The 27,148-nt window shown below is 31.7% G+C and overlaps 1 protein-coding gene and 1 long non-coding RNA gene across 2 annotated transcripts; both read left to right on the forward strand.

Moving 5' to 3' along the window:
• The first annotated feature begins 13,772 nt into the window (after nucleotides 1–13,772).
• Nucleotides 13,773–15,825, forward strand: LOC100778730 (U-box domain-containing protein 26). The gene has a single exon (XM_026129324.2). It carries the CDS (start codon nucleotides 14,303–14,305, stop codon nucleotides 15,545–15,547), a length of 1,245 nt encoding a protein of 414 aa, XP_025985109.2. The 5' UTR covers nucleotides 13,773–14,302; the 3' UTR covers nucleotides 15,548–15,825.
• A 4,908-nt stretch (nucleotides 15,826–20,733) lies between these two features.
• On the forward strand, nucleotides 20,734–21,177 carry LOC102660455 (uncharacterized). The gene is made up of 2 exons (XR_001389257.2): nucleotides 20,734–20,874; nucleotides 20,969–21,177. It is a non-coding gene; the product is annotated as an uncharacterized lncRNA (long non-coding RNA).
• The last annotated feature ends 5,971 nt before the right edge of the window (nucleotides 21,178–27,148 follow it).

Raw genomic sequence — 27,148 nt, forward strand, 5'->3', positions numbered from 1 at the left:
TCAATTGCTGCGTGTTGATCAAGCTCTATGGATCCAAATATTTCTTAAAACCTCTTGATAATTTGACGTAATATGTTTTAATGCTTATTTGGTATTTTATAATGTTTATTAAAAATTTCAACAAGTGGTATCAGAGCCACCATTACTGTTAGATTATTGGGATTTAAAGTTGTTTGATATGTATTATATCTGGATCGTTTTAGTTATATGAACCCTAATTTTATTTTGGAGAGAAACTATTTCGATCAATAAAATAGTAAAACTCGTAAATTTATGTGTTATCGTTGTAAAGTTTTTCTTTTTTTGTTTCAAATGAATAAAAGGTATTTGCATTTGATTTACGGGTTTATGTCACTTGTGCTTACATATTATTCTATTTGGGATAAAGGTTTTACGTATCCGGCGTTGGTTTTCTTGAACAATATATATTTCGTGAGCAAGAAAGTTTTTTTTTGTTTTATACATATAAAGTTTTCGAAAACTCTTTACATCGAATACAAAGCTACAGGGACTTGTATTTTTATATAAGGTCATTGTGTGCAATTTGTGAATCTATATGTATGTCATTATCATGATGTTTTGTACATAGCATAATTATATATATATATATATATATATATATATATATATATATATATAAATCAGTAATGAGGCAATGGTTTTTTGTCTTATATGAATAATTTATTGTTTTTTTTCAACTGCTTTTTCGTCATGAATCGGTGATAGACTGATAGTTTATGATATTCTTGTGATTAGTATAAATTTGTGATAGTACCGTGGTATGTTCGTTTCAAATGCATAATTAGTTTACTATAATGTTGTTTTCAAATATTTACTGTTATCATAATTGAGTGCAAATTTAACCATTACGGATCCTTTCCATTTATTTGCGTGTCCAGTAATTTTAATTAAATTGATTGAATCATTACGTTGCCAAAGTAACTTCTATTGTGTAAATTGACTTAATTAAATTGCATGAATGTTAGTATGAAATTATTTATGCGAATTGTGCTCGACCCAAAGGAAGACACAATTTGGCCAAATAATGTGACTATTATTTGACAGAACTAATTGTCAATATTTGATCATTGCGTACCAATTACAAATTAATTTCTCTGTCCAAAGACTAGAATTAATGTTGTGCTGGGTATCTTGTGATGGATCTTTTATGGGAAATATTTGCATGTCTTGTTATATATACTTTATATGACTTGCTTGATTATTTGTGAACATGTTATTAGTTTTTGTTCTCTCTTTAGTTAATATTGCTAGTGCTGCAAATGTTACTGTCCAAGTGAATTCTATCCCAATGTTGAATGGACAAATTTTAAGGTTTGGAAGGAAGCTGTAGAAATTGTTTTTGGCTGTATGGATTTGGACTTGGCATTGAGGATGGAACGACCCATTTCCATTCTGGAAACCTCTAATGAGGTAAAGATTGAGAAGTGGGATCGGTCCAATTGAATGTGCCTTATGATCATGAAGCGCTCTATTCCAAAGGCGTTTCGGGGGCTCTATTTCTGAGGGTCAAAGTGCAAAGAAATTCCTTGAGGAAATTGAACAATGCTTTGCCAAAAATGAAAACGCAAAGACGAGTAACCTTTTGGCTAAACTCATCTCCATGAAGTATAAAGGCAAAGGGAACATAAGGGAGTACATTACGGAGATGTCCAATCTCATATCGAAACTCAAGTCACTTAAGTTAGAGCTTGGTGAAGACCTGCTCGTGCACTTGGTTTTGATCTTGCTTCCAACAACAATAGGAGTACAACCAAGTCAAAATTCATTGACATCAAGTTTCTGGTTGTGAAGGAAAGGTTTCGAATAAGCAGATTTCCATATAGCATATAGGGACAGATTCCATGCTAGCTGACCCACTTACTAAAGGTTTGATACCTAGAGTTTTTCATGAGCACATTGCTCATATGGGTGTAGTTCCTAACAATACCTTAGTTTAGTGGGAGTCCTATTTATGTTTTATATCTTATGTTTTCTAGATATTTGTATTGTTTGGATTTTCTACAAAAATAAAGTTGATGTTTATCATTCTATTCTGAGCTTGTTTTGTGTGCAATATTTGTATTACGCTTTGGACTGATCTCTATAAAGAATAAAGTTTGGACTATTTGGAAATAAACATGATTAAGATCACATTGTATGTAATTTCCATGTTGCTTATCCATATTTGATCTATGTCATCGAGTATGAGTAACAATGGTGATCATTGTGGCTTAGTCATGCTGAATTGTGATGAAAACTGCAATGATTTCCTATTGCTATATGAGATGGACTAGATTGTACAAAAGGAGTCTAAAAGTAAATAATATACGGTTGTGCGCCTAAAGAATTTTGTGATATAAATATCTAATGTTAATATGAAACCCAAGTGGAAGATTGTTAGGAATTTTATAATTCCTAATTAATTAATATGGACTACATATTATATTATAACATTTATATTCGTTATTTACATTTAAATAGGTTCAATATAAAGTAATCTAATTCAATGAGCTCATTAGACTACCAACTGAAAATTGATATGGACTTAATAAGCGGAAACCAACTTGACCCATTAGGGGATAATGAGAACCCTAATAGGTTAAAATCTAAGGTATGGTTATGGTCCCCAATACACCAAATCAAGAAATAGTTTCTCCTCTCCTCTGAAGAGAAAACGAAGGTTCCATAAGGAAGAAAGTGATTTGGTTGTGGAATATCATTAAACCAATTGTTTGTGACCACTGTAAGATTCCACTGCGTGTTGATCAAACTTTATAGATCTAGGTTTTCCTTAAAACCTCTTATAATCTGACGTAACGTGTTTTAGTACTCATTTGATATTTTATAAGGTTTATTAAAAATTTCAACATCTCCTTCCTCTCCTCCCTTATTTAAGTGCAACCAAATGTGTGTGTACCAGGTCAACCCTTAACCTCACGATTGATGACTCTCATCCATTCATCTAATCATTTGTACAACTGTGATCTCTAAACATCCTCACTCTTTATCTTGCATCGAAATCTTAGTGCCACGATCATCCTCTTGAGGATAGACTCTTGATGTCATGCCTTATGGATACACCGACCTCACTTGTCAATCTCATCTGCCACATTCAATGAAATTAACTGTCACAGCATCCAACAACTTTTACCGCCTAATTTCATGGTGACAAAAAAAATCTAATTTTTGTTATCATACACAAAAAATAAATCACTCCTTTGTAGTAAAAAATGTTTATAATTTCATCTAGTTAATTTTTATAATGTAATACTTAGAGGTAATTTATAATTGGAACAATACTCACAATATATTTTACTTATCTAAGTAAATTCATTATTTATAAATACATAGTTTAATTTATATGTTAATATTTTTATCTAATCCTCAACGTCATCATTGTAAAAATAAAATAATTCATGTGTGTAGACTAAGTTTTTGTTTATAATTTTTCCTAATTATTTTTCATAATGTTATTCTCTTACATGATTATTATAATTTGAACAATATTCACAATATTATTTGACTTATTTATACTTCTAAGTGATATCTTAAAATGAATAGTTATTTTTTAACTGACAATAAAGTAAATTAATGATTAATGATGAAAAAATTAATGATTATATATATGTATCCATTATTTTACTATTTTTTTTCGGATAAATAGTTAAATTCGTCTCTGAAAATATAAAATGTTAACAAATTGATCATAAAAAAATAAAAAATTTAAATTTAATTTATGAATATGCAATTAATCTTGCAGACAATTTAATGATTTTAACTTTGTAATTTAATTAATGACAAATTAATTCTTAAAAACATAATTTATTATTAAATTAGTTTTTAAATATTATAATTTAATGACTAAATAATCTTACAAATTTAACAATAAAATTAATTTATAATACATTTTACATAATAAAAAATTAAATTTATATTTTTTCTATTTTTTTAAAATTAATTTATGATCATATTACACATTTTTTCTCTCGACCAAGTTCTAGATTCTTATTCCACAATAGTCAATACCCATGCAAGCATTGGGATTTCTATTGGGGATCGAGTTCACCGATAACACTTTGAGGCCATCAAAAACAAAACCATTTTTAATATATATATATAACAGAATATAAGTGAGAAATTCCATGCATGTATATGATGATGCAGAAGGTACGGACAGGGGATACAAGATTCTAGGCAGTCAAAGAAAGAGGGTGAAAAAGAAACAGGTGGAAACACGTGCAATGAAGGGAAACAGAAGCAACAAGAGTGGGGTTTTGGAAGAAGCTGTAGCGGCAAAACATTGCCGGGTTGACCGGGGACAACAGGGTCATACTACCTTGGCGTCCATCCTGCTCGTGCCCCTGGACCGCATTTGTCTCTCCCCACACGCGTGCGTCCAAATCCTCCCCACCTTCCTCTCATCCACTTTCATACAACACTACACAAAACATGCATTGTACTTACCTTCAACCTAACTCTACATACAGTTGTACACTCTTATTTAATGGATTTCATTTTCTCATATGTTCCCTCCATCTTCCTATTATTATTATACTCATGAATGTATAGTCAAAAAGGTTAGACCATAAATGATATATAGCCTATGGGTTAAAGTTTTTCAATTTGTCAAGAAATTTCAATAGTATTTTTTTGCTGGTTCGAAATTTCAATACTAATGCAAACAAAATTTGTAAACCTTTTTAAGAATCACATACATTTTTTTTAGGATTAAATATGTATTTATCGTTAATTAATATTTAATTTTTATATTTATTTCCTAATAAATTTTTGTTTTACGTTAAATTCCTGATAAAATAATATTTTTATTCTTGATTTTTTATATTTTGTTTTAGTCCTGATAAATTAATAAATTTTATGTTTATTCTATAATAAATTAACGAATTTTATTTTAATCTCAACTAATAATAAATGAAAAAAATTATAAAAAATAAATACAAAATTCGTTAATTTATGTATGACAAAAAATATGTGTTAAGGATCAAAAATTAAATTATTATTTTATTAGGAATTTAACACAAAAATAATAAATATTAAGAAACAAACACAAAAATCAAATATTTATTAAGGATCAAAAATATATTTAAGTCATTTTTATGAAAAATAATTCTACATGAGTTAGATAATATTATTATAGACTATAAAGTTTTATTGTAGAATATTAAACTCTGTTTCATACCCAATATTTAAACTCAAAATCAATTATAAAAAAAAGCTCAAAATCTGAAATAGTTGAAGGACAAAAACTTATTTAATCCTATTTTTATTAAACATTTTTTGGAAGGAAAAAGTAGAGTTTAAAATAGGTGTAAACTAGTTTCCTAACTTTTAAAAAGAAATAATAACATTAAATTAACTTAAATGATTTACAACAATATTTAAATACATATTTTTTTAGGATCATATCTTCTACTATAAATTATTTTGTTTGAGCTATATAGGATCATTATGAGTGATAAAGCTTGAGTATTTAATGCAACAACATATCCATGATTCAAATTTAAAATCTTTATCAAAAAATTTAACTTAATTGATTGAGTCGGGTGCACAAGTTATTACAAATTCCTAACATTATCTATAATTTCCATAGATAAAAAAACTGAAAATCTTTGATTAAATTAGAACAACATTACACCAATTATTCCACATGCTCAACTACACAAGTTTTTAAATGGATATATTGGAGATAATATCTCATGTTACAATAAAAATTATCAAATGATAATTCAAATGAATGATAGATATATTTTTTTTTTAAATTGTGTGAATATTTTTTAGACCTTACATATTTTTGAGCTTAAGACAACTTTTTTTATTAGTTTAATAGTAGCATGACTTGCATTCATGATATTCTCACGAGCATTAACATACTATATTGAATGATGGAATTTTATTTTAAAAATTTAATCTTATATTATAAATTTGAGTATTTACTTTGGAGAGTGGAACTTTAACTCCTTTATTAAATGCATGCTTGTTCAAGCTAGGTAAAGTGACAGTTTTTTCTTCAGATATTTAAAGAAAATACATTCTTAAGATTCAAACTCAAACTTACAAAGTATGAACAATACTGTCCTAATTGATTTATGTGCTTGGTAGTATCGTATTTCTAGTACTCCTATACTATAAAATAGAATAAACAGTTAAAGAGTGACACTCTCACTCTCATTTATACACTCAACGTTTTACTCTCTCTCTCTTATCTTTCTTGAAAGTGCAATTTCACACACTATTCATAGGAAAAAAATTGTTTCTCATCCATATTAAATTTATATCCTCCTTTTATTTTTATTTGTCTATATCTTTTCACTGGAACTCTATTATATATCTCTATCTCTACATTAAATTTCAGTATTTTTTAAAGGAAGTGTTAATAGTTAAAAAGAATCTTATATTACAATTTAAATTATTTATATATATATATATATATATAATTTATATGTTCGAATATACTTATTTATTATGATTTTTAAGTAAAACACAATTTATATATTCAAAATATTTATTATCATACATTTTAATAATATAAAATATATATTTATCTTATACAATATACAGATCAATTAAGAGCACACAAAAAAATAAAAAAAATACAGATAAATTAATTCTAGTTTAATTTAAAATATAAAAGTATTACTATTTTTAAACTTAAATTAGAGTATATTAATTATTGTTACTATGAGTATGTAATTATCACTAAAGTTAATTTAAATTATATTTTATTTCAAAATCTAACAAATCTTATTATCGTTAAAATATTGTTTGTTGTAATTATATTACTAACTTTTAAATCAAACTAAATATTATTTTTATATTATTTAATTTTTGAAAAATATAATAAAATCATTTTAATTTATATTAAATGATTATATATATATATATATATATATATATATATATATATATATATAAGGAAAAACCTTCTTTCTCTTATTGTCATTTGTCACTAGCACTGCCTTAATTAATATCAGTCACGTTGTTCACCCAACCACGCAACATAGGCCCCCTTTTTGTTTCTATTTTCAACCAGTAGAGGAGGACACCAAAGTTTAGAAAGTGACATATACTATAGTTTGTCCAATTTATTGCATTAATTTTATTTGCATTAAATTTATATAGTCGTTTTTAAACTATAATTTATTAAAAAATTCGCATAAATTTTTACAGTATATTTTAATATTGACAATTCATAACAATAAAACTTAATAGTTAAAAATAATAACACACTGTCATATAATTATATAGTAAAAATGTAGATGTCTTTTACTCTATCATATAGTAATTACAGATCATTATATACAATAAACTTATTAATTTTCATAATAACTACTTTTAAAGTTACAGTAATAAGAATTTTTTCATTAATTAGTAATATAAAATTGTATATAACCGTGCATACTAATTAAACTCTAATACTGTATATATTTCTCTCATTGCCACATAAAAAATAATCACATTACTATAGAACAATAATAAAATTAAAGTTTATCTGTAAACAACAAACAAATGATTTCTTTTTAATATTAAAATTGTTGTGATGGTGAAAAAGTCGAGCGGCAATGGAAAATATGTGTCGACTTCACGGATTTGAACAAAACGTGTCCTAGGGACTCCTACCTATTACTGAACATTGATAGCTTGGTAGATGCATGGTGTGTCCGATTACCAACTATTAAGCTTCATGGATACTTACTCGGGTCATAACCAGATCCGGATGCACCCAGACGACATGGACAAAATGGCTTTCATAACTGGGCAATCCAATTATTGCTATAAGGTCATGTCGTTTGGGTTAAAGAATGCAGGGGCAACCTACCAACAACTGATAAACAAGATTTTGACCAAACTTATCAAGAAAATTGTTGAGGCCTATGTTAATGAACTGGTAGTAAAGTCCTTAGAAGTTGGTAAACGTTTTGCTGACCTCTAAAAACTTTTTGATATGTTAGGCCAATACCAACTTTAGTTGAACTTTGAGAAGTGCTCGTTTGGGGTACGAGTAGGCAAGTTCCTCAAGTTCATGCTCAGATATCGATGAATCAAGGCTAATCCTGATTGATGCTCATGCGGAGTCCAAGCAACGTTAAAGAGGTTAAACAATTGTTGGGTCGGATAAATTCCTTTTCAAGATTCCTTTCCAGGTCGACCGATGAGGCCTTTCCTCTATTTTGCTACCTACGCAAAAATCAAAGGTTTGCTTGGACCACCGTGTGGGGTATTGAATCTCCCTTACATGGTCGACAAATATTAGCTTGTTTGTTTCCTTAGTGATTACTTTCATCTTCTCTTCCCTAAGCTTCCTTCTCTTATGAATCATAGGCTTTGTCGAGGGGTTCAAAGCCAACTTGTGGCATAAGAAATTTGGATCTATCTCTAGCATGTCACTAGAACACCATGCAAAAACATTCGAGTTACGCTTTAGCACCTTTAAAAGGCCATCTTCAAGCAGGGGTATAAGAGTCGTGTCGATCTTTACCTTCTTCCCCTCTGCAATCTCTAGTTCTTTCACTTCCTCTATCGGAGTCGGACGTCGATCGACAACTCTTCGGGGCATCATTAAATTCTTTAGGACTTTCAAGTCAACAAAAGCGCCCTAATACATCACATCAGTCAAGCTACCTCCGTCAAACAGAATGTGTTGGATGTTAAACCTCATCAAGACTACGGAGATGACAATGAGATCGTTGTCATGTGGAGAGACACCTTTGAAGTCTGCATTTGTGAATTTTATTTTTGAGAGAAAGAGCATTGGTGTTCAAAAGGTTCAGGGATCCTTTCACTGCACATGATTGGAACCAACGGGTTGTCGTATCTTAGGAGAGAAGCGCAATCAGATTTTCCTACCAGTGCAGTGGGGACGTTTTCTCTCTAAGGATAACGTTTGCGCGCTTCAACCCAGACTAATTATTTCTTTTCCTAATTTATTTTTCTTTGTGCTTATTGTATTATATAATGCATTGTTGATTCATGTTCTGCCAATTAAAGTTATTTTGCTACTATTATTTTGTTATTTAATTTAAGGTTTTGTATTTTTTTCTTATTTATTTTATTTTAATTTTCTAACATAAACCTCATCAAGACTGCAGAGATGACAATGAGATCGTTGTCATGTCGTTCGAAAAGATCCTAGTCGGTGTCGGCCAAACAAACCATAGTCGACGTTGGTAAAAAAAACTAGTCAACATTGACTGAAAAATGGACTCAACCAACATTAGCCGAAAAATAGTCCCGACTGACATCAGCTGACAAATATTCCCAACATACTTTGATAAAAAAAAAAACCTTATTTGATGTCGATCGAAAAATAATCTTAATTGATGTGGTTTAAAAACATCACTAGTTGTGGTTAGACAAAACAACCATAGTTAAAATTATCAATATTTTATATTTATAAATTACTAAAAATTGAAAAATATTTTTTAATTAATATTTCAAAATTAAATTGTATTTATTTTTTATAAAGTTTAATATTAAAATTTCATCTATTTAAAATATAAAATTAAAATTTTGAATATGAAGGAAATAAAATTTTCATCAAAATTAAAATCAAAATAATTCAAATTCTATATATTTTAAATTCCCTAAAAAATTTCTTATCCAAACACAATGTAGTAATTGTGTTAAAATTACCATAAATTACCTATTGGTGAGCTAGTGTGAACGTAGTCCCCGAGGTGAACGGAGGTGGGGCAAATCCCTCTTCTCCGACTTGTCTCTCCCCTTGTCAAAAACAAATTGACAAAATGCGAAATGGTTAACTTTGTGAAATTATTTCATTCATATTTTTTTCTGAATTTAAAATTTTAAGAAATTAAGAGGTCAAATAATCATCACAGAGAATTTTTAGTAGCTACTCTTTTCATGTATTACATAGTACGTACCTTTTGAAAAATCATTAAGAAAAATATTAAAATAAGCAGCAATAATCGTAAATTGTCGTTGAGGTTTTTTTTTTTTTTTTTCCTATTAGGTAATCTACTGTGACTCATAATTTATGTGACATTTGATTTAAAGAGTATGAAAAACATACTTCAAAATCTAGTAATTTGCTTATTGACAATTTATATCAGCATTACCATCAATTTATCAGTATTTTGAGTATTGTGCAATGTTTTCGAATGAGTGAAAAATTGGATCAAATTAATTATGAACTGATCGAAAAATTATGAACTAATTATATTTCCAGAATATATGGTTTTTTTGAGAAAAAATGTTGCAAAATATACGTTATTTTAAAAAATTAATGTCACATTAAATACTTTTTTTAAGACTATCCTTAATAAATACCCAGTGAAAATAGTATATAGAAAAAGTAAATAATTCATATTACAGAGATAAAAAAATATATTAAGAAGTTACCTAATTTTTTTAAAAAAAAATCAACAAATTAATTACATTTTTTAATATTTATGTAAAAACCTTAAATATCGTATATTCTAAAATGGAGGAAGTATGAGGTAATAAAACAATTTTTGAAATACTCAAAAATAACATTTTCATGTATTATTCCTCGGAAAAAATATTTCCAGGATTAGAAAAAATAATATGCTAAACAGACGTCCCTTAGTTATAAATTTAAAAGTTAAATCAATGTAATCTTGATTAATTTAAAATTTTCAATGGTTGAATATCTCACTCAATTATTAAAAGATTGAACTTTATTCTTTGATTTGTTTGCTGACTGTGTACACCTTTTCTTCATTAATTTGTTGAAATGTCCAAAGACCATCAACAAAAATTTCAATGGAAAAACAGTACCGTGAAGACTAAATTGAAAATTTAGAAAGAAAAGACAAGTAATAAACAGTAAATAATGTTTAAGATTTGTTTCATCGATAATAGACATTAATGTTGGAGAATTTTGAAATATTAACAAAATAACAAAAGTTTGAAAAGTTGTCAGGCATGAAACAATTATGAAGTAGCCATCAGATCCTTAAAAAAAATAACAAATGTCTAAAAATTTCAAAATATGCATGACTAATGATAAGGAAATTATTATTTGATGAACGCGAAGTAAAATATTCATCAGATCCTTCAAAATAAATAATTCTGAAATCCTATCAGAAGTAAAATTTCGTCATTTAGCTTATAACTGAAAGTATTTTTATTTTACTTTTATTCTTAACATTTTTTTTTATAATCCTTCGTTTATTTTTATTTTACTTTAATTCTTAACATTCGATGCCTCCAATGTTTCATTCAATCAGTGGTGATCCACCCGATCGTGCCATCATTTGTCATTACCAAACTACTTTTAATTACTGTTTTAATAATTTGCATTGATTTTTATTTACTTATATCATTACTTATTTTAATTTTTAATAAGATATTTAATTGTTATTGATAAAAAATTAAAATTATGAAAAACATAATTACTTTATTAAAAATTTCATACACAATTTTTTTTTAAATTTAACTTCAAAGAAATAAAAATATATTTAATTAAATTACTTTATTATGTCATTTTCTGCTATTTAATTTACATTCATGAATTAAATAAATTAATAATTAATTTATTACTGTAATTTTTAACATTAAATTTTCAAAATTCAATTAATTATTTAACTGAGTTACTAATTTTTAAAGATGGAGGAATTTCTGATGCAGGTGTCACTTATCGAACCACGTACACTTAGGAGGGACCACACTTTTGTTAAGATGGCAAGCACCCGTTCGTTTATTGTTATCCACACGAAAGTTGTTTTAGCCACAATAAAGAGGTGGATAGACAACCTGGACCCCCCACTTTCCTTTCCTAATCAAAGTTGTTTTTGCATTCTGCCCCTTTCATTTTTTCTATTTTCCAAATTCTTCCTTGTGCTTTCTTTCTATTCCCATAATCCCATCCATCCATCCATCATCCAACCATATAAAGTAGCAAAATAACTACAGAAAATTTAATAGCATTCTCTATTTTATGTATTCCTATTATCCTAATTATAATTTTTTAATTAATTTATATTTCTTAAGAAAAGTAATTAATTTAATTAATCATATTAAATTTAGTTAATTAATTATACTATTATTTTAAAAATATTATTTTGTTATCTCTTTATCCACTTACTTATTTCTCATTAATGTTTGAAGAGAAAATAAAAAAATATATGTAAAAAAAATAATTAACATATTTAGAAATTTATAAAAAGTCTTATAAAAATAGGCAAATAATTTTTTAAAAAAAATCTTATAAGTAAGAACGAAAGTAGCAATGCTTTGTTAAGAGTGATATTTTCAATATTTTGTTCTCTAAATGCACTGTTTTGAGAAGTATTAATGTATTACTCCATTCATATATATCCTTAAATCAAATCGTATGGAAATTAATTCCATCGCTAAGATATAGCTTTTATTATTGTTTGAATTTTAATTTTAGTAATTAAATTTAATTAAAATATATTAATACTATAAAAGTTTTATACAGTACCATTTAATCACGATTTATAATATAATTGAAAATTATTAAAAAAAGTTATTACTTTAACAGTCGTATGTGGAATATTTCTAATTACTTGATAGTATTTTACACAAATGGTATGCCAAAATTAATAAAACTCTTGGTAATTTTATTAAAAAAGTGAAAGGATAAACCTATCAAGAAAAAAATGATCATATTATTGATCAGAAAAGTGCTTGTATTTTTTTTTAAAAGCTAAATATTATTAAATAAAGAAGTAGAGCACGAGATTACTAAAGATTACAAAACATTTGATAAAGTGCTTGTCATTAACTAGAACATTTGATAAAAGCAAGTGTCCAAAACATGTACATGGACAATGTCTATTTATTTTAGCCTTTAATTACCGATAAATTTTAACCATTTGTTTTTCCCATTTCCATTTTTCCAACGATCATTTGTCACTAACTCTAAAAAAAAATTGTCACTAACGATTTAAATATATAACTCTCTAAGTCTTTATTCTAGTTATTGGATCTACCTTATGTTGTGATTCTTGTTATTGGATCCTTTTATATGTTTAGGGCAGGGGGGTTGTATTATACCCTATTAGCTACTAACTTTCTAGATTCTTCCAAAAAAAGTATTGGCTTTATGTTTTTTCATTTCATCATTTCAACTTTTTAAACTTCAAATTTTAATCGAATTTCAAAGTAGGTTTCAATTTATTTCACAATTAAATTATAAAAAATGTAAAAATATTTATTCATCACTTTTCCTTCATGAAATGTAAATATATAATACAACTTATTTACCACTTCTTTTTTTAATCAAATCTTCTTTATTCCAAATGGTTGAGTGACACATGCTATCCACTTCACATTGTACTATTAGTAAAAGTATTGTATTTTACAAAAAAGGTGGCACCTTCCTACTTGATTCTAAATTTTGGAAAAGGCTTTGCTACTTTTTCTTTATTCATTAGAAAAGCTTCGGCAAGATGATTAATTTGGCCATCAAAATAAACAATGATTTAGTCAATTTCATTCATATTGAAAGATTGAATGAGCCATCAAGTAATCATACACATTTATCTCCTGTACACTACAAAAACCTTTGATGACAAACAAGTTACAATAGAACAGTGTAAAGCTTTCTCTTCAATAGTTAAACAATGAGTGGCAGCAGGGTCATCCAGAGGAGCAAAAGGAGAGCCAAGGAAAAAGGCTACAGATACAACACAAGGATAAATTTACACATGTTTGATTTGGTGTTAAAATGATAGTAATGCACATTTTAATATAATTCAACAAACAAATATAAAATGAAAGAAAAAATGAAAAACATAATCCTTTTGTAAAAATAATTTTACTTCAAACATATTTTTTTTCACCTAATTTACAAACATGCATGAAAAAGAAGCTAGAAAATCAAGAATGAAAAGAAGAGGGGCGAATGTGCAGAAAAAGTGACAGCCAAACAATAATAGTAAATGAAGGAGAGGAAAAGAAAATCAAAAGGAGGACGCAATTAGTTGATGTTCACAGGAGTAGGATTTTAGAGCAGCAAATGTGGGACCCAGAAGTGGCATATTGGGTTTGACCAATCCCATTTCCCAACCAAGTTAGATGCCATGCCATGCCACCACACGTGTGGGAGAAGTCAGATGAGGGTCAGAGAGGGTGGCAGGCCCAGTCCCCTCTCTCTGCCTGTTGGGTATGTTCCTCTGTTCCATCTCATATAAGAGAAAGCAAAGCGTGACATAGCTAAAGAGAATTTGCAGAGCCTTCAGATTTAGCTACCTCTTTATTTTTATTATTATTATCATTCATTAATCATTTCTCGTACCAAACACAACACACTCTTCTCCTCTCTTATCCCATTACAATGCCTGGGAGTTTAGAACCGTTAGATTTGGGTGTTCACATACCCTACCACTTCCGATGCCCTATCTCGCTCGAACTCATGCGAGACCCAGTAACTGTCTGCACCGGTCAAACCTACGACCGCGCCAGCATCGAGGCATGGGTCAGCACCGGCAACACCACATGTCCGGTCACACGCGCCACTCTCACCGACTTCACCCTAATCCCGAACCACACCCTTCGCCGCCTTATCCAAGAGTGGTGCGTTGCTAACCGCGCTTTTGGCGTCGAGCGAATCCCCACTCCCAAACAGCCCGCAGACCCTGCCTTAGTTCGCTCTCTCCTCAACCAAGCTTCTTCCGATTCTGCCCCTGCTCACCTTCGCCTTTCTTCTCTCCGCCGACTCAGACAACTCGCTCGCGACTCGGACAAGAATCGTTCTCTCATTGCCTCTCACAACCTTCTCCAGATCCTTCTCCCAATCGTTTTCAACAACGGTTCTGACGAGTTGAGTCACGAGTCGCTCGCGCTGCTCGTTATGTTTCCGCTCGGCGAGTCGGAATGTGCTTCGCTCGCATCTGATTCGATGAAGATTGGCTATTTATCGCGGATGTTGGCGCATAACTCGTTCGACGTCCGAGTCAACTCGGCCGCGTTGGTTGAGATCGTCGTCGTCGGGACGCACTCGCCGGAGTTACGCGCGGAGGTGAGCAGTGTCGACGAAATCTACGACGGAGTGGTGGATCTGCTCCGGAGCCCGATCTCTCACCCGCGCGCGCTCAAGATCGGGATCAAGGCCTTGTTCGCGCTTTGTTTGGTGAAGAATACGCGGCAGAAGGCGGTGGCCGCCGGCGCGCCGGCGGTGCTCGTGGACCGGCTGGCGGACTTTGAGAAGTGCGACGCGGAGAGGGCGCTGGCCACGGTGGAGCTGCTCTGCCGGATTCCGGCGGGATGCGCGGCGTTTGCAGCGCACGCGCTGACGGTGCCGATGCTGGTAAAGATAATCCTGAAGATCTCCAACCGCGCGACGGAGTACGCCGCTGGTGCGCTGCTCTCGCTGTGCTCGGAGTCGGAGCGGTGCCAGCGCGAGGCGGTGGCGGCGGGCGTGCTGACTCAGCTTCTGCTTCTCATGCAGAGCGATTGCACGGAGAGAGCGAAGAGGAAGGCGCAGATGCTGCTGAAGCTTCTTCGGGATTCGTGGCCGCAAGATTCCGTCGGAAACTCTGACGATTTTGCATGCAGTCAGGTCGTTGTGGTTCCCTTTTGACCGATTTTATTTTTTGTAACAATCTCCATCATTTTAGTGAAAAAAATGTTTAGATTTGAAGAAAAAGAAAGCTTAATTAGGGAGTTTTTTTTTTTTGGTTTAGATTGGTAAATAAATAGATCTGCAATGTAATTCTGTATTTAATTATTATTTTTTTCTCTTTGGTTTGTATGTAACGATTATTGTGAAGAACGAAAGCAAAAATGTTTGATCAGAGAGTTGTAATTTTTGTAAGATGGAAAAAATTTATCAATATAGAGCTAACTTTTTCTGTTTTCTATTTTTTTTTCTCCTTTTCTTTTCTCTTGTTTTGTCTGTGGTAAAGTTTGTGTTTAGGAATGCAATGTAATTATGATTGAATTGGTTGGTTGAGTATCTTTGTGAATCTGCTTTGCATGTGGGAAGCTTGTGGTTTTATTGGGTGGAAAGAAAACATTCACTGCCATTCCGTGAAGTACACATTTTTGTTAGCTCCATAGACGGAAGTGTTTTTGACTTCCGAGGAACATCATTTTGAATATAATCATTATGTTGGGGACTCCTTTCCATCGCTCACCAAAGAAGAAAAATAGTACTACCTTTTTTTTTAATCCATCTTTTGTACATCAATTTCGAACGTTGTTCTGGATCATTCTGCGACCTCAACAAGATTTTTATTTTCTCGTCTTAACCCTGTGAAAAATGATACGTAGATGTGGATTGGGTTGAATTGGAAATCTGAAAGGTAATTTCAAACTTACGTGATATTTTTTAATATTTGACAGAACAGAACACGATAAAAAAAAATGTGAAAGTGAAACTGCAGTTGCTGCATTCCAGTGGAAGGGCTATCTGTATGGGGCCATAACCATCAACCTGTAGCTGAATAGCGTACTAGTCTATGACCACGAAGTTTGAGCAATAACAAAACAGAGAGAGCAGAAGGGGTTTGAAAAGTCTTTAAATGAAAAGGAAAAGAGGGTACACATGTGAGGGAACATGGTGGGGCCCAGAGGGTCCTACTACAAGGACTAGGAAAAATGGTTTATGTGGCATACAAATATTAGGAGTGATAGTCATCTCATGTTGGTGGCAAATGAGAATCAAACCATGCTGTCACATGGGTGCTTGCTTATTTGTTATTCTCTTCACCCCCTTTTTTCAATTTTTGTGATGGCTATTTGTGTATTACTACTACTACTCACACATCACATGCTCAGGCCCAACTTTGTTTCTGAGAATTTATTTTGTCTTCAAATTTCAGGGTATGTAGCACTAGGGACCCATCATCTACTGTCACCCTTTTTAGCTTTTTCTAATTATCTTTTATTCCCCCTTTTGGGACACCAACCAGTACCACTCAATTTTTCTTCTCTACAAGGTGAAACACGTCACCTAAGGGATGATGAGGTGATGGGGGAACCTTTCCAGCGAGTTTTCAACAATAAAAGTATTAATTTCTTTCGGGTCAGAGATTGTTTGTTTGTGTATTGTATGTAAAGAAAAGAAACAAACGTAGGGTGAGAGATTTCATTCATGAATTATGATTTATCTGTGCCTTGCTGCTTTTGGGCTGTCTCCAAGAAAAGAAGTCAAATTGATATTTTACATTGTTTCCCCTATTTTAGAGGATATGATATCATTGATGCCCTTGACAATGAGGTTGTTTCTGTTCATGCGCGTGCATGATAAGTTGTTTTCAGCAGTCCTACAGTACAGTTAAAGAATGCTTTCTGTAGACAACAATTCAAACACTTAGCAGAAGGGTCTTCGTCTTATATAGTGACGACTACTACTATTACTACTACTACTTCTGTATGTACTGTATATACATATGTGCATGCCATATTGCCACCTTGCCATGCATATTGGGTTCTTTTTTGCATTCAAAAATCACATTCACACACTATTGAAATTACAAAAGTGAATAACCAACCAACCACACGTGCTCTTCTCTTCACTGCTTTGGTTCTCAAGTTTTCTCATTGACAAAAAAGTTCGGTGATTCCAGAATAGTGCACTTGCTGTTTAGAGTGCAGAGACCAACACTGGAACTGTTGTTGTCAAGGACTAGGAGTGATTAGAAGGTCCCATTGTCCTTGATGGTGACCATTGTTCTGTATATAACATACATGCAATTTTTCATCTAAAGTACACACTGAGTGAGGTCTGTGTGCGTCTTGTATATTTGTTTCACTATTGATTTTGTCATAGTGAGGTGAGTGTGCATCTTGTATGCATACATTTATTTATAAAATGAAGTATTTACACGTAAAACTTAGAAATCAAATATCATTTTTTATGGTGACTTACTAAATAATTTAGTACAATTAATAGTTCTACAGCCAAGCCTAAAATTCTTGCATCAACATGATTAGATGTTACTAAATGACCAATTAGCAATAGGAAATCTCTATGGATCATTTGTGGTCTTGACAGAAAAGACTAAATTTAATTGGGCTGCCCACTTAAAATTCTTAATTGGGCCATATTATTTAAACATCCTCAGAGTTTGGGGTAGGAAACCATCGACCCAAAATCACAGGAAACTCAAATTATATTATTTTTAAATCAATATCATAAATACTACTATTAGGGAGCTATTATTCCTACTACCACTTTTGCTATTTTGACTATCAGTATTGTTGAAAAGACATCCTTGCTCTTGTTTGTTTGTCCCCACACCCCTTCCTCTCTCTTTGTTAAGAGACTCTCTCCCCACCCCAACTTTCCATCTCCATTTTTTCTCACCCAAACAACTCCACCGTCATGCATCCCTCCCCCGTTCAGATCCAAGCATCCAACATTGTTGATGTACAGATCCCGAGATTATGATGGTGAGGGACATCAACAAGTTTTTCGTTGTCCCACACCACCCTGCTTTGTCAAGATCAAGCAGCACCACACACCCCTTGTCTGTTTATCAATTTTGGATTTTGTTGAGCGATTTATGGGTTTGAGAGTGAGATATTTTGAATTTGTGTTGTTGGATTTGTGACTGTTAATGGGTTTGAGATGGTGATCAGGGTTTTGTGGTGTCAAGGTGGTTGTTGTTCTGGTGATCGGGGATGTTGAACCAATAACAAAAATATGATTCTATTATTGTCCAGTATAACGGAATTATGTTTCTATTGTTGAGTAGAGGGCTAAAAAAAGTAAAAATAACAAAAATGCGATTTTGTTGTACACTATACAACAAAATTGTATTTTTGTTGTTTTATTTTTTTTCGCCCCCATGTGTACAACAGAAATATGATTTCATTGTATAAGTCTACAACAAAATCATTTTTCTGTGGGAAGGTTAATTTTGAAATAACATGAAAATTCACCAACACGGGTAGTTAAAATAGCGATTCTGGTAGTGCAAATAGTATCTTCCTACTATATGGTAAAATTTTTAACTATTGGCCCACTTACATTTTTTGCGGCCAATTTACTGTTGACCCAAATTACATTATTTGTTGTTTTTTTCCTTACAATTGCTATTTCCACTTTTCCTTTTCTAAGGCACTCCTCATTTAAATTTGTTTACCCATAATATACTCATACTGAAAAATAGACTCTAAAATTTATTTACACTCCCCTCTTTCTGGAATTGTTGTTTTGGATAAGCAAAATCTTTATTAAAAAATCCAAAAAAGTACAAGAAGTGTCAATTCAAGAAACCACGATACAAAAAGATTCAAGCAGCATGAATCGTATATGTTTCTCCACCTAATACAAAAATTCACATCTATCAAAAAGCTATCCTTTTATCTCTCTTTCAATACTAACAAGCTTTACGCCAATTGTGAAATAATGTCCTTGTCGCCAACTAATTGCACCCAACATTCTGACTTTCGATACTCTAAATATTCTATCCACTTTCATCATGGTCAATAAATCTTGTAAACTGCTTGGCCTTTTAAATATGTCTTGCTTGGGAGGCTTGAAGGGTAGACAGATATGTTGAGGTAGTGACAGATGGGTGTGGAAAAGAGGTTCGTGGTCATATTGAGTTTTGGTAGGCATGTTTTGTTGACCTTGTATCAGGCAGTTCCAGGGGATGTGTGGTGGCCTATGGAGATAGGCGGGATTTGTGTGGCTTTAATTAAAACAGAAGGATCAGTTGGCCTGGACGTTTTATCGAACAGTTGGAAGGCATAAATGCTGGTAATGAAGAATGATGCTAGTGGTATGTGATTCTCGCTATATCCTGTTTACATCAGATCAGACAAGAAAGTTCAGAATTGGACTTGGTCCATGATGTTGCGTGTTGTGTGTTTTCTCAATAGAGAGATCGATATCTTGGTGCAATCCTGTTCGGGGTTTTTTAATAGGCTGAGTTTGTGTGTTTCCTTGAACGCTATTGTAGCTTTTATCTTGGTGCAATATACTTGTATCCATACACTGCAAATTATTCTGCACATCATAATGACTCATTCCATACACTAATTGATACTACGTTCTGATTACTCCTCTCTTTAATAGAGTAGTCTTCTGGAAATTAGATTCCGGAAAGAGGGGAGTGTAAATAAATTCCAGAATCTATTTTCCAGTTAGAGGGTGGTTTGGGTAATCGAATTTAAAAGGGTAGTGCATTAGCATAGAGGAGGAGTGGAAATAACAATTTTCTTCTTTTTCTGTATAAATCATAGTACACCATAGGGTTTAATAATTCTAAATAAAATTTTAGAATTATAAAGCTACAACATAAAAAATGAAAACAATTCATCAAATTTAATTATATCATTTCATATAAATAATTGTATATGATTCACTACTAATTTTAAACTTAGCTTGTTCATCGACTCCATTAGAGTTCATTTTAATTACTTCAATCAATGAGTCATATTTATGAAATGCCTCTAAACAATGTTTGTATTATACGTATCTAATTCATTTGAAATTCAGGTAGGACCCAATGACAACTGGTTGTTTTGTGTCCTATGTAGGATGTTGTCGTTTGGTTCTATTCGTTGCATAAGAAACCTAATGTTCATACTATTAACAAGTTTTAACATATAACTTATAATGTGATCTTATTAAACGTTGATACATAAATAGTTTGTCCTTGTATATACGTTGATGTTTTTTTGTAAGTAGTGCAATGAACACATTAAAGACTACTTTGCATGGTCATACTAATCAAGCCGCACTTAAGTGGATTGAAGTTAAGGTTAGTGATATCATTCAGGGCTTATTTTGTATTGCTGATGTTTTGTAACTTTGTAATGTATATCATATTTAATAATTTTTCATATTAAATGTAGAGTCACATTCAAACCGGAGGCTATGAGTGTGGCTACTACGTCATGCATTGGATGTGAAACATAGTAAGCAGGGAGTTGAAGACTGATTGGACCATGGTATATTTACTTGTCCAAATTCCTTATTTGTTGACTATTATTTGTAATTCATTTTATATCTACGCCACTAACTTGTATATATTATAACTTGTAGTGGTTTGGTGATGGCACGCCGTTAGACGAGACTATGACAACAATTTGCAAGAAATGGACAACATATTTTTAGAAGTTAAAAACATCCGATGTAGAAAGTTAAACATGACATAGGAAGATCGAATGTGCTGTATTCGATACAATTGTTTAAATATTGTAAACAAGTTTGTAGTATTATTGACAATTATGTGACAATAAATATATTAGATTGTTGTGTGGTGCTTTCCTTGACTACCACTCTTTCAAGTTTTTGCTCACATTTCTATCCATGTATTATGAAATTGTGATTACTTTGTCATAGTGATTTCCCTAATGGAGAGAACTAAATAATTTGGGCCTATTCTGAAGCTTGTTATTGGCCTATGTGTACTAGCAGTGGTGTTGGTTGTGTATGTCATTGTTGGTATCCTTGGAAGTATTGTTGGTGGAACAACCTATGGATTTCTTCCACCCATATTTGCTACTTTTGAAGCTGTACAGGAAGGAAAAGTGACAAATTTATCCACAAGCAAGTCATTGTATGTGTACATTCATTACTTACTACTGAACTTTATTTGCTTCTACTTCTAAGTGTTCTTTTATGATTTTGGTGAAAATCGTTTCCAGGTTTTTCAATTACTTACTGTAAAGAGTATTCCCAACCTTGTCCTTTCACTCATTTCAATCCCCTTTACAACGTTCTCTAACTTAGCCAAATTCTTTGCAGTTGTTTTGTGGCCTCCTTTTGCTAGTCCCTCACTCTATCCAATGCCTATATATGGGGAGGCTTCTAATCACAAGTATTCTTAATAACAACATTGAGAGAAAATACAACATAGATAGAGAATTTATGTGATGCACTCGGTGATTGTTAGGCTCCCTATGTATGTATTGATGTATCCATTCATGTAGCCTTACAGGCCAAATGAATCTTTACTCACCTACAATTTCTAACCACTCACTCATTTCTCTTCTATATCTTTGTGTTGCATTATATTTTCCTCAATTTTAGGGTTGTGTTCACTATTATTTATGGTTGGAATTTTCTTAATGGTTTCCCTATCCTTAATTATTAATTGATTGGATGTTTTAAAATAATTACAGGTATCGAGGATGTGAGCCGCTGGTCTTGTCATACCCTAGCTACTCTGGTACATTTGACTACCCACCTATTTTTAAATCTATTTGTTTGTTGGGAAGTGAAAGGCAAAGACCAACCAATGTAGCCTCGGAGGAAGCTGAGTACAATTTTTTGGCGTAAGTTGTGCTATCCTAAATGCCCAGATGTTAAAATTTCTCCTGTAATGATAGCTAATCAGGTTTGACTAATTTAAGATTTAAGGCCTCCAAAATTTTGCTTGTTCAACAGCGTTTCACCCTAGGAAGGTTCTTACACCAATTGCAAATCCTAGGATTAACTTCAAAATAGACTTTGCAATAACACTAAGATGTTTGTTGATTTGAATTAGCATAGAATATTATTCTTGAGAATATACTTAACAGTTCATTATACTTTTACTTCATGTCAGATCAAAAGGCAAGCATAGAGGTTTGTTTTAATGTACTACAGAGGTTTACTAGTGGTAAGCACCTCTCTAGATATATTATACTATTAATTGCCTGTAAAAATTAGGTTTCATCATCCTTGGCTGATTTTGCATCTAGTGTGATGATGAAACATGTAAGCATACAATGCGAAGTATCAATCATCGGTTGGTTTGTGATTCTAAGAGAGGAACTGTTTGTCCAAATTATCCTCGCTACAATGGGCGTCTAGTTAGAAAGGTTTGACTCCATGAACTTGTTGAAAATTAACAATTTATAGATTATAATAGTGAAGCCTTAATGCTTTAGTGTTATGAATTAACTAAATATTTATTTGATTTTTCAGTACATAAAAGCAGACTTGTACAAGCTGTTCTCATATTTTTTCCATGTGTTCGATACTGTTTTTTGTATAGAAAAGGTACTTACTAAATGATGCAAGGACATATTTAATGAGAATAATTTGTTGAAAGCTTAAGCAAACAAACCAATCAGATTTTCAAGATAATTTGTTAACTATATGTTATTCAAGTTAAATAATTTAAGAATGATTAATTGATTATACAACTTGGTTAGTAGTTATTAATCATATTTTTTTGGACGTGACTCTTCCAGATGAAGGCAAAATCTAGAATACCGATAGAGAAAGAGTTGATAAAAACTAGGGCGGTGATTAAATCGGCAGCATCAACAGCACAGGAGACCAAGATCGTTGCACCTTTGGGTGGGTGAAATTCAAGAATCTGGTCATTTCAGTTTAATTTGCAGATTTGATGCCAGAGTCGATTTATGTAGTCTAGCATCCATCCATGTGAATCTACTTAAACAAGGGGATTCTCAACAGAGTCATGATATATTATAAATAGACTATCAAGGGTTATCGTCACTGGTCTTACAAGCAAGTTTGATTGAGTAAATCATGCTGGCAGTAAAGGGCTGATTAAAATCTCTACGCAATACCCTTTACTGTTTATTTAAGAGGCAGTAATCTGCTATTGATTGTGACTGCTGACTTGAAAGATGATCCACTTGCTAAAATTCTATGGGATGTTGAACGACAAACTCTCCAATGTGTTTTGCTTGCTATGGCAGTGAGCTTTTTTTTATTCAACTACCAACCTTGGAAATGTCAAAGAAGTTTTGATATTCTTTATGCACTTGGTACTTTGAACAACGACTTCATTATGGTGGGCATAAGGCATTATTATTATTTGGCCATATCAATGGATTCCTTCCTTTCTAGTTGACAAACATGTTTGGATGAGATTGAGATTTTGTTTATCATAATAGTATAGGGGTATTATGGACACTTTCAGTTTTATATAGTGTGCTTTCCATAGTTTTTCTAATTATCAATCATATTGGAGTTGTTGTTACTTATACAATTTGAATTATATACTAATCTTGTTTTTATCCATAGTTTTAGCTAGCTATTTGTTTGATTTGATCATTTAGGTAGTGTGTGTGTGTGTGCATATATATGTATGTTTTGAAGCATGTCGGTACTTACTCTTGTGCAATATCTTCACAAGTATTTCATGTAATTGCTTGTCAACAGGATAACATCCAGTTTTCTTGACCACCTCTATAATTATAGGAATAAATTCTACAAGGTTTTCTACAGTGCATTTGATGACCAATCTGCAACTCGTTAAAACATGCCTTAAGCCTCAACACGAGCTTATAGTGATATTTTGAGGCAATCTACCAATGGAGCACCACTAGTAGGAATCATATCCAAGACCTGGGACTATGTAGTTTGATTACCACTTGGTCCTACTTGATTACCCCTACGTATTAATTGAACTCATTTATAAAGAAAATGATGGTTATAGCCTGGGAACAATGTCAGAGATCATCTCGAAATGATACAAGTGAGTACCATGTTATGATGCAATGTTGGTCTTCTGTGTAGATTGAAAATGCTTTGTTGACATGGCATGTTTGTATGAGTTGAAGTGTTAAACTGTGATGGTATTGTACAGGTTTTCCTTGGTGAAAATGGTGTTCATGACATTGAAGGAAATGAATTACCTCGTCTTGTGTATGTGTCTTGTGAGAAAAGAGCTGGATATCATCACCACAAAAAAGGTGGACCTATGAATGCTTTGGTAGAGTGTCCTTCTAACTATAAAATTGAAAACTTTTTTAGTTTTCTTCTTTCTCCATCATCAGACCATTTTTGTAATGCTTTGTTGATTGATTGTGAAGGTGAGAGTATTGGCCTAAATGTTATGGATCTAAGACATGTAACTGTTGGCCTAAATGGTGGTGTTGTATGTGTTGTGGATCTAAGAAGAAAAAGATTAAAGCAAAGTCAAGTGTGAAAAAGAAGATAAAGAATAAGGATGATTTAAAGCAAATGCATGCAATACAAAATATTGAAGAAGGAATTGAAGGTACGAAATGTCTCAAATTAGCCATGTGTTTCATTTGGAAACATTGATATGTATTCTAAGCCTCTAAATAGTACTTTGAGATGCATTTGGTTGAGTTTTGATCCATTATTATAATGTACTTATGTGCATACTTTTACGGTCTTCGTATGCTTATCCAACTTATTAGTTTTTTAATGACATTTTGTATTCGTCTTGAAACCTCGATCACAGGAAAAGTATTGAATAAGAAGTCATCACTGATGTCTCAATCGAAGTTTGATAAGAAGTTTGGGCAATCATTTGTTTTCATAGCTTCAACTCCCTTAAATTCCCTTAATTGCCTATTGCCTATTGCCTTAAACTCCCTTAAACTCAGTTGTTTATCCTCTGACTTCGATTCCCTTAATTTCCTATTGGGCATCTTTTTCTGTTGAGATATTTTTTGACAAATATACTTGTTGTGCCTATGGGCTTGTTCCTTTAGTTGTTTCCAATTAACAAAAACAAAAAGTTTGATTTCGTGATGCTGGCCTGAGTTGTTTGTTTATTTAACCCTGTTTATATTTGATTGCAAGCTTAAGGCAGCAGGAATTAGGTGTCCCACACCATATCTTCTGAGGCTACATGTTCTGGTTATGGAATTTATAGGTATTACTTTTGTTCTAAATTTCACAATAAAATTTGATGACTCATCATTTTTAGAATACAATTAGGTATCCTACACCATATCAATTGTTTGTTTGTGACCAACTGCTTTTGATTATCTATTAGTCTATAGTTGATTATATGGAATATCAATGTATAAATGTCTACCATTGATAAAAAAAAATGAATGAAAAAGTGATGAATATTTCACTAGCAACATTGTTATTTTCATTTGTATTGTAGGTGGAATTACCCTCAACTAACAGAATTTGAGTAATGGTTTGATGCTTTAGTGAACAAATTCTTCCCACCCTTGTGACCTCTTAATAATACTTTTGGTCCTGTGATTAGCATTTGATGCCACATTTATGGTTGTTCCAAACGTAAATCATAGAATTCATTCTAATGTGAATGGGAATCCAAAAACAAAAGCTCAAAATATGGACAAATAGAAGTTTAACTCCTAAGGAAGCGCTTTATGAAGCCTCTCGGAATTTGATTTATTTATTTATTTATATGTCCATGGTGCTATCATAATCAGCTGAATTGTTTGTGTTATTTTCTGTAATTTGTTTTGCTTTGGATGTTCCATATTGATAGTATTAGCTGCTTAATTTGTTTGTATGTTAATCTCAATCATGAATGGTATTAAATTTGTACAAATTATTTTGTTGTTATCCTTAAGTTTGTTTTATATTCATTGCTACAATCAAACTTGGTGAAATAGGTGCAGTGAAACAAAAACACAACTTATAATTAGAATGAACGCATTCAAAGACAATTATTAGCAAATAATCATCGTTGTATTATACCATTCGAGGACGGTGCTTACTTAAAAATCGTCTTAGAATGATGTCATTCAAAGACGGTTTTTAACTAAACACCATCCTAAAATGGAAGCATTCAATGACAGGTAATACTTAACAACCGTCTTTGAATGATGGCATGCTAAGACGGTGTTTACATAAACATCGTCTTTGAATGTGAGAATTCTAAGATGGTTTTTAAGTAAACACCATCGTAAAATAGAATCATTCAAAGTTGATTTTTAAGTTAAAATCGCCATTGAATGGTACCATTCTATGACAATGTTTAGTTAAAAATCATCTTAGAATGGTCTCATTCAAAGATGGTCTTCAAATAAAAAACGTCTTAGAATGGTTGATTATTCTAAAACGGTTGTTAACTAAACGTCATCGAAAGTCTTTGCTTTCAACGATGACAACTTCAAAGACGATGCAAAACTGGCGTAAAAAATCAATAATAATCGACGTAGAATGCACTTTCTGCACTAGTATGAAATGGCATTGTCTCTCTTTTATTTGCACCTTTTGCTTCCGTTTGATGAAAGAAAAACAAAAATAAGAGTTTCACTAACTTTTTCTTAACATATGTTAATTAATCATTGTTAAAGAATGGAGAACAGATCGATAATTAGTTAGAAACATTATTAATTAGTTCAGAAAGTAATCAACACAAAAAATAATAATAATAATAATAATAATAATAATAATAATAATAATAATAATAATAATAATAATAATAATGCACATTGGATTACTCACTATAATTATGATATGGTTTTAAAATGCTTTCGACACATACGTAGCTCTATATGTGTAGAATACTTATGT

Source organism: Glycine max, chromosome 7 (genome assembly GCF_000004515.6).
Source record: "Glycine max cultivar Williams 82 chromosome 7, Glycine_max_v4.0, whole genome shotgun sequence".
Lineage (NCBI taxonomy): Eukaryota > Viridiplantae > Streptophyta > Magnoliopsida > Fabales > Fabaceae > Glycine > Glycine max.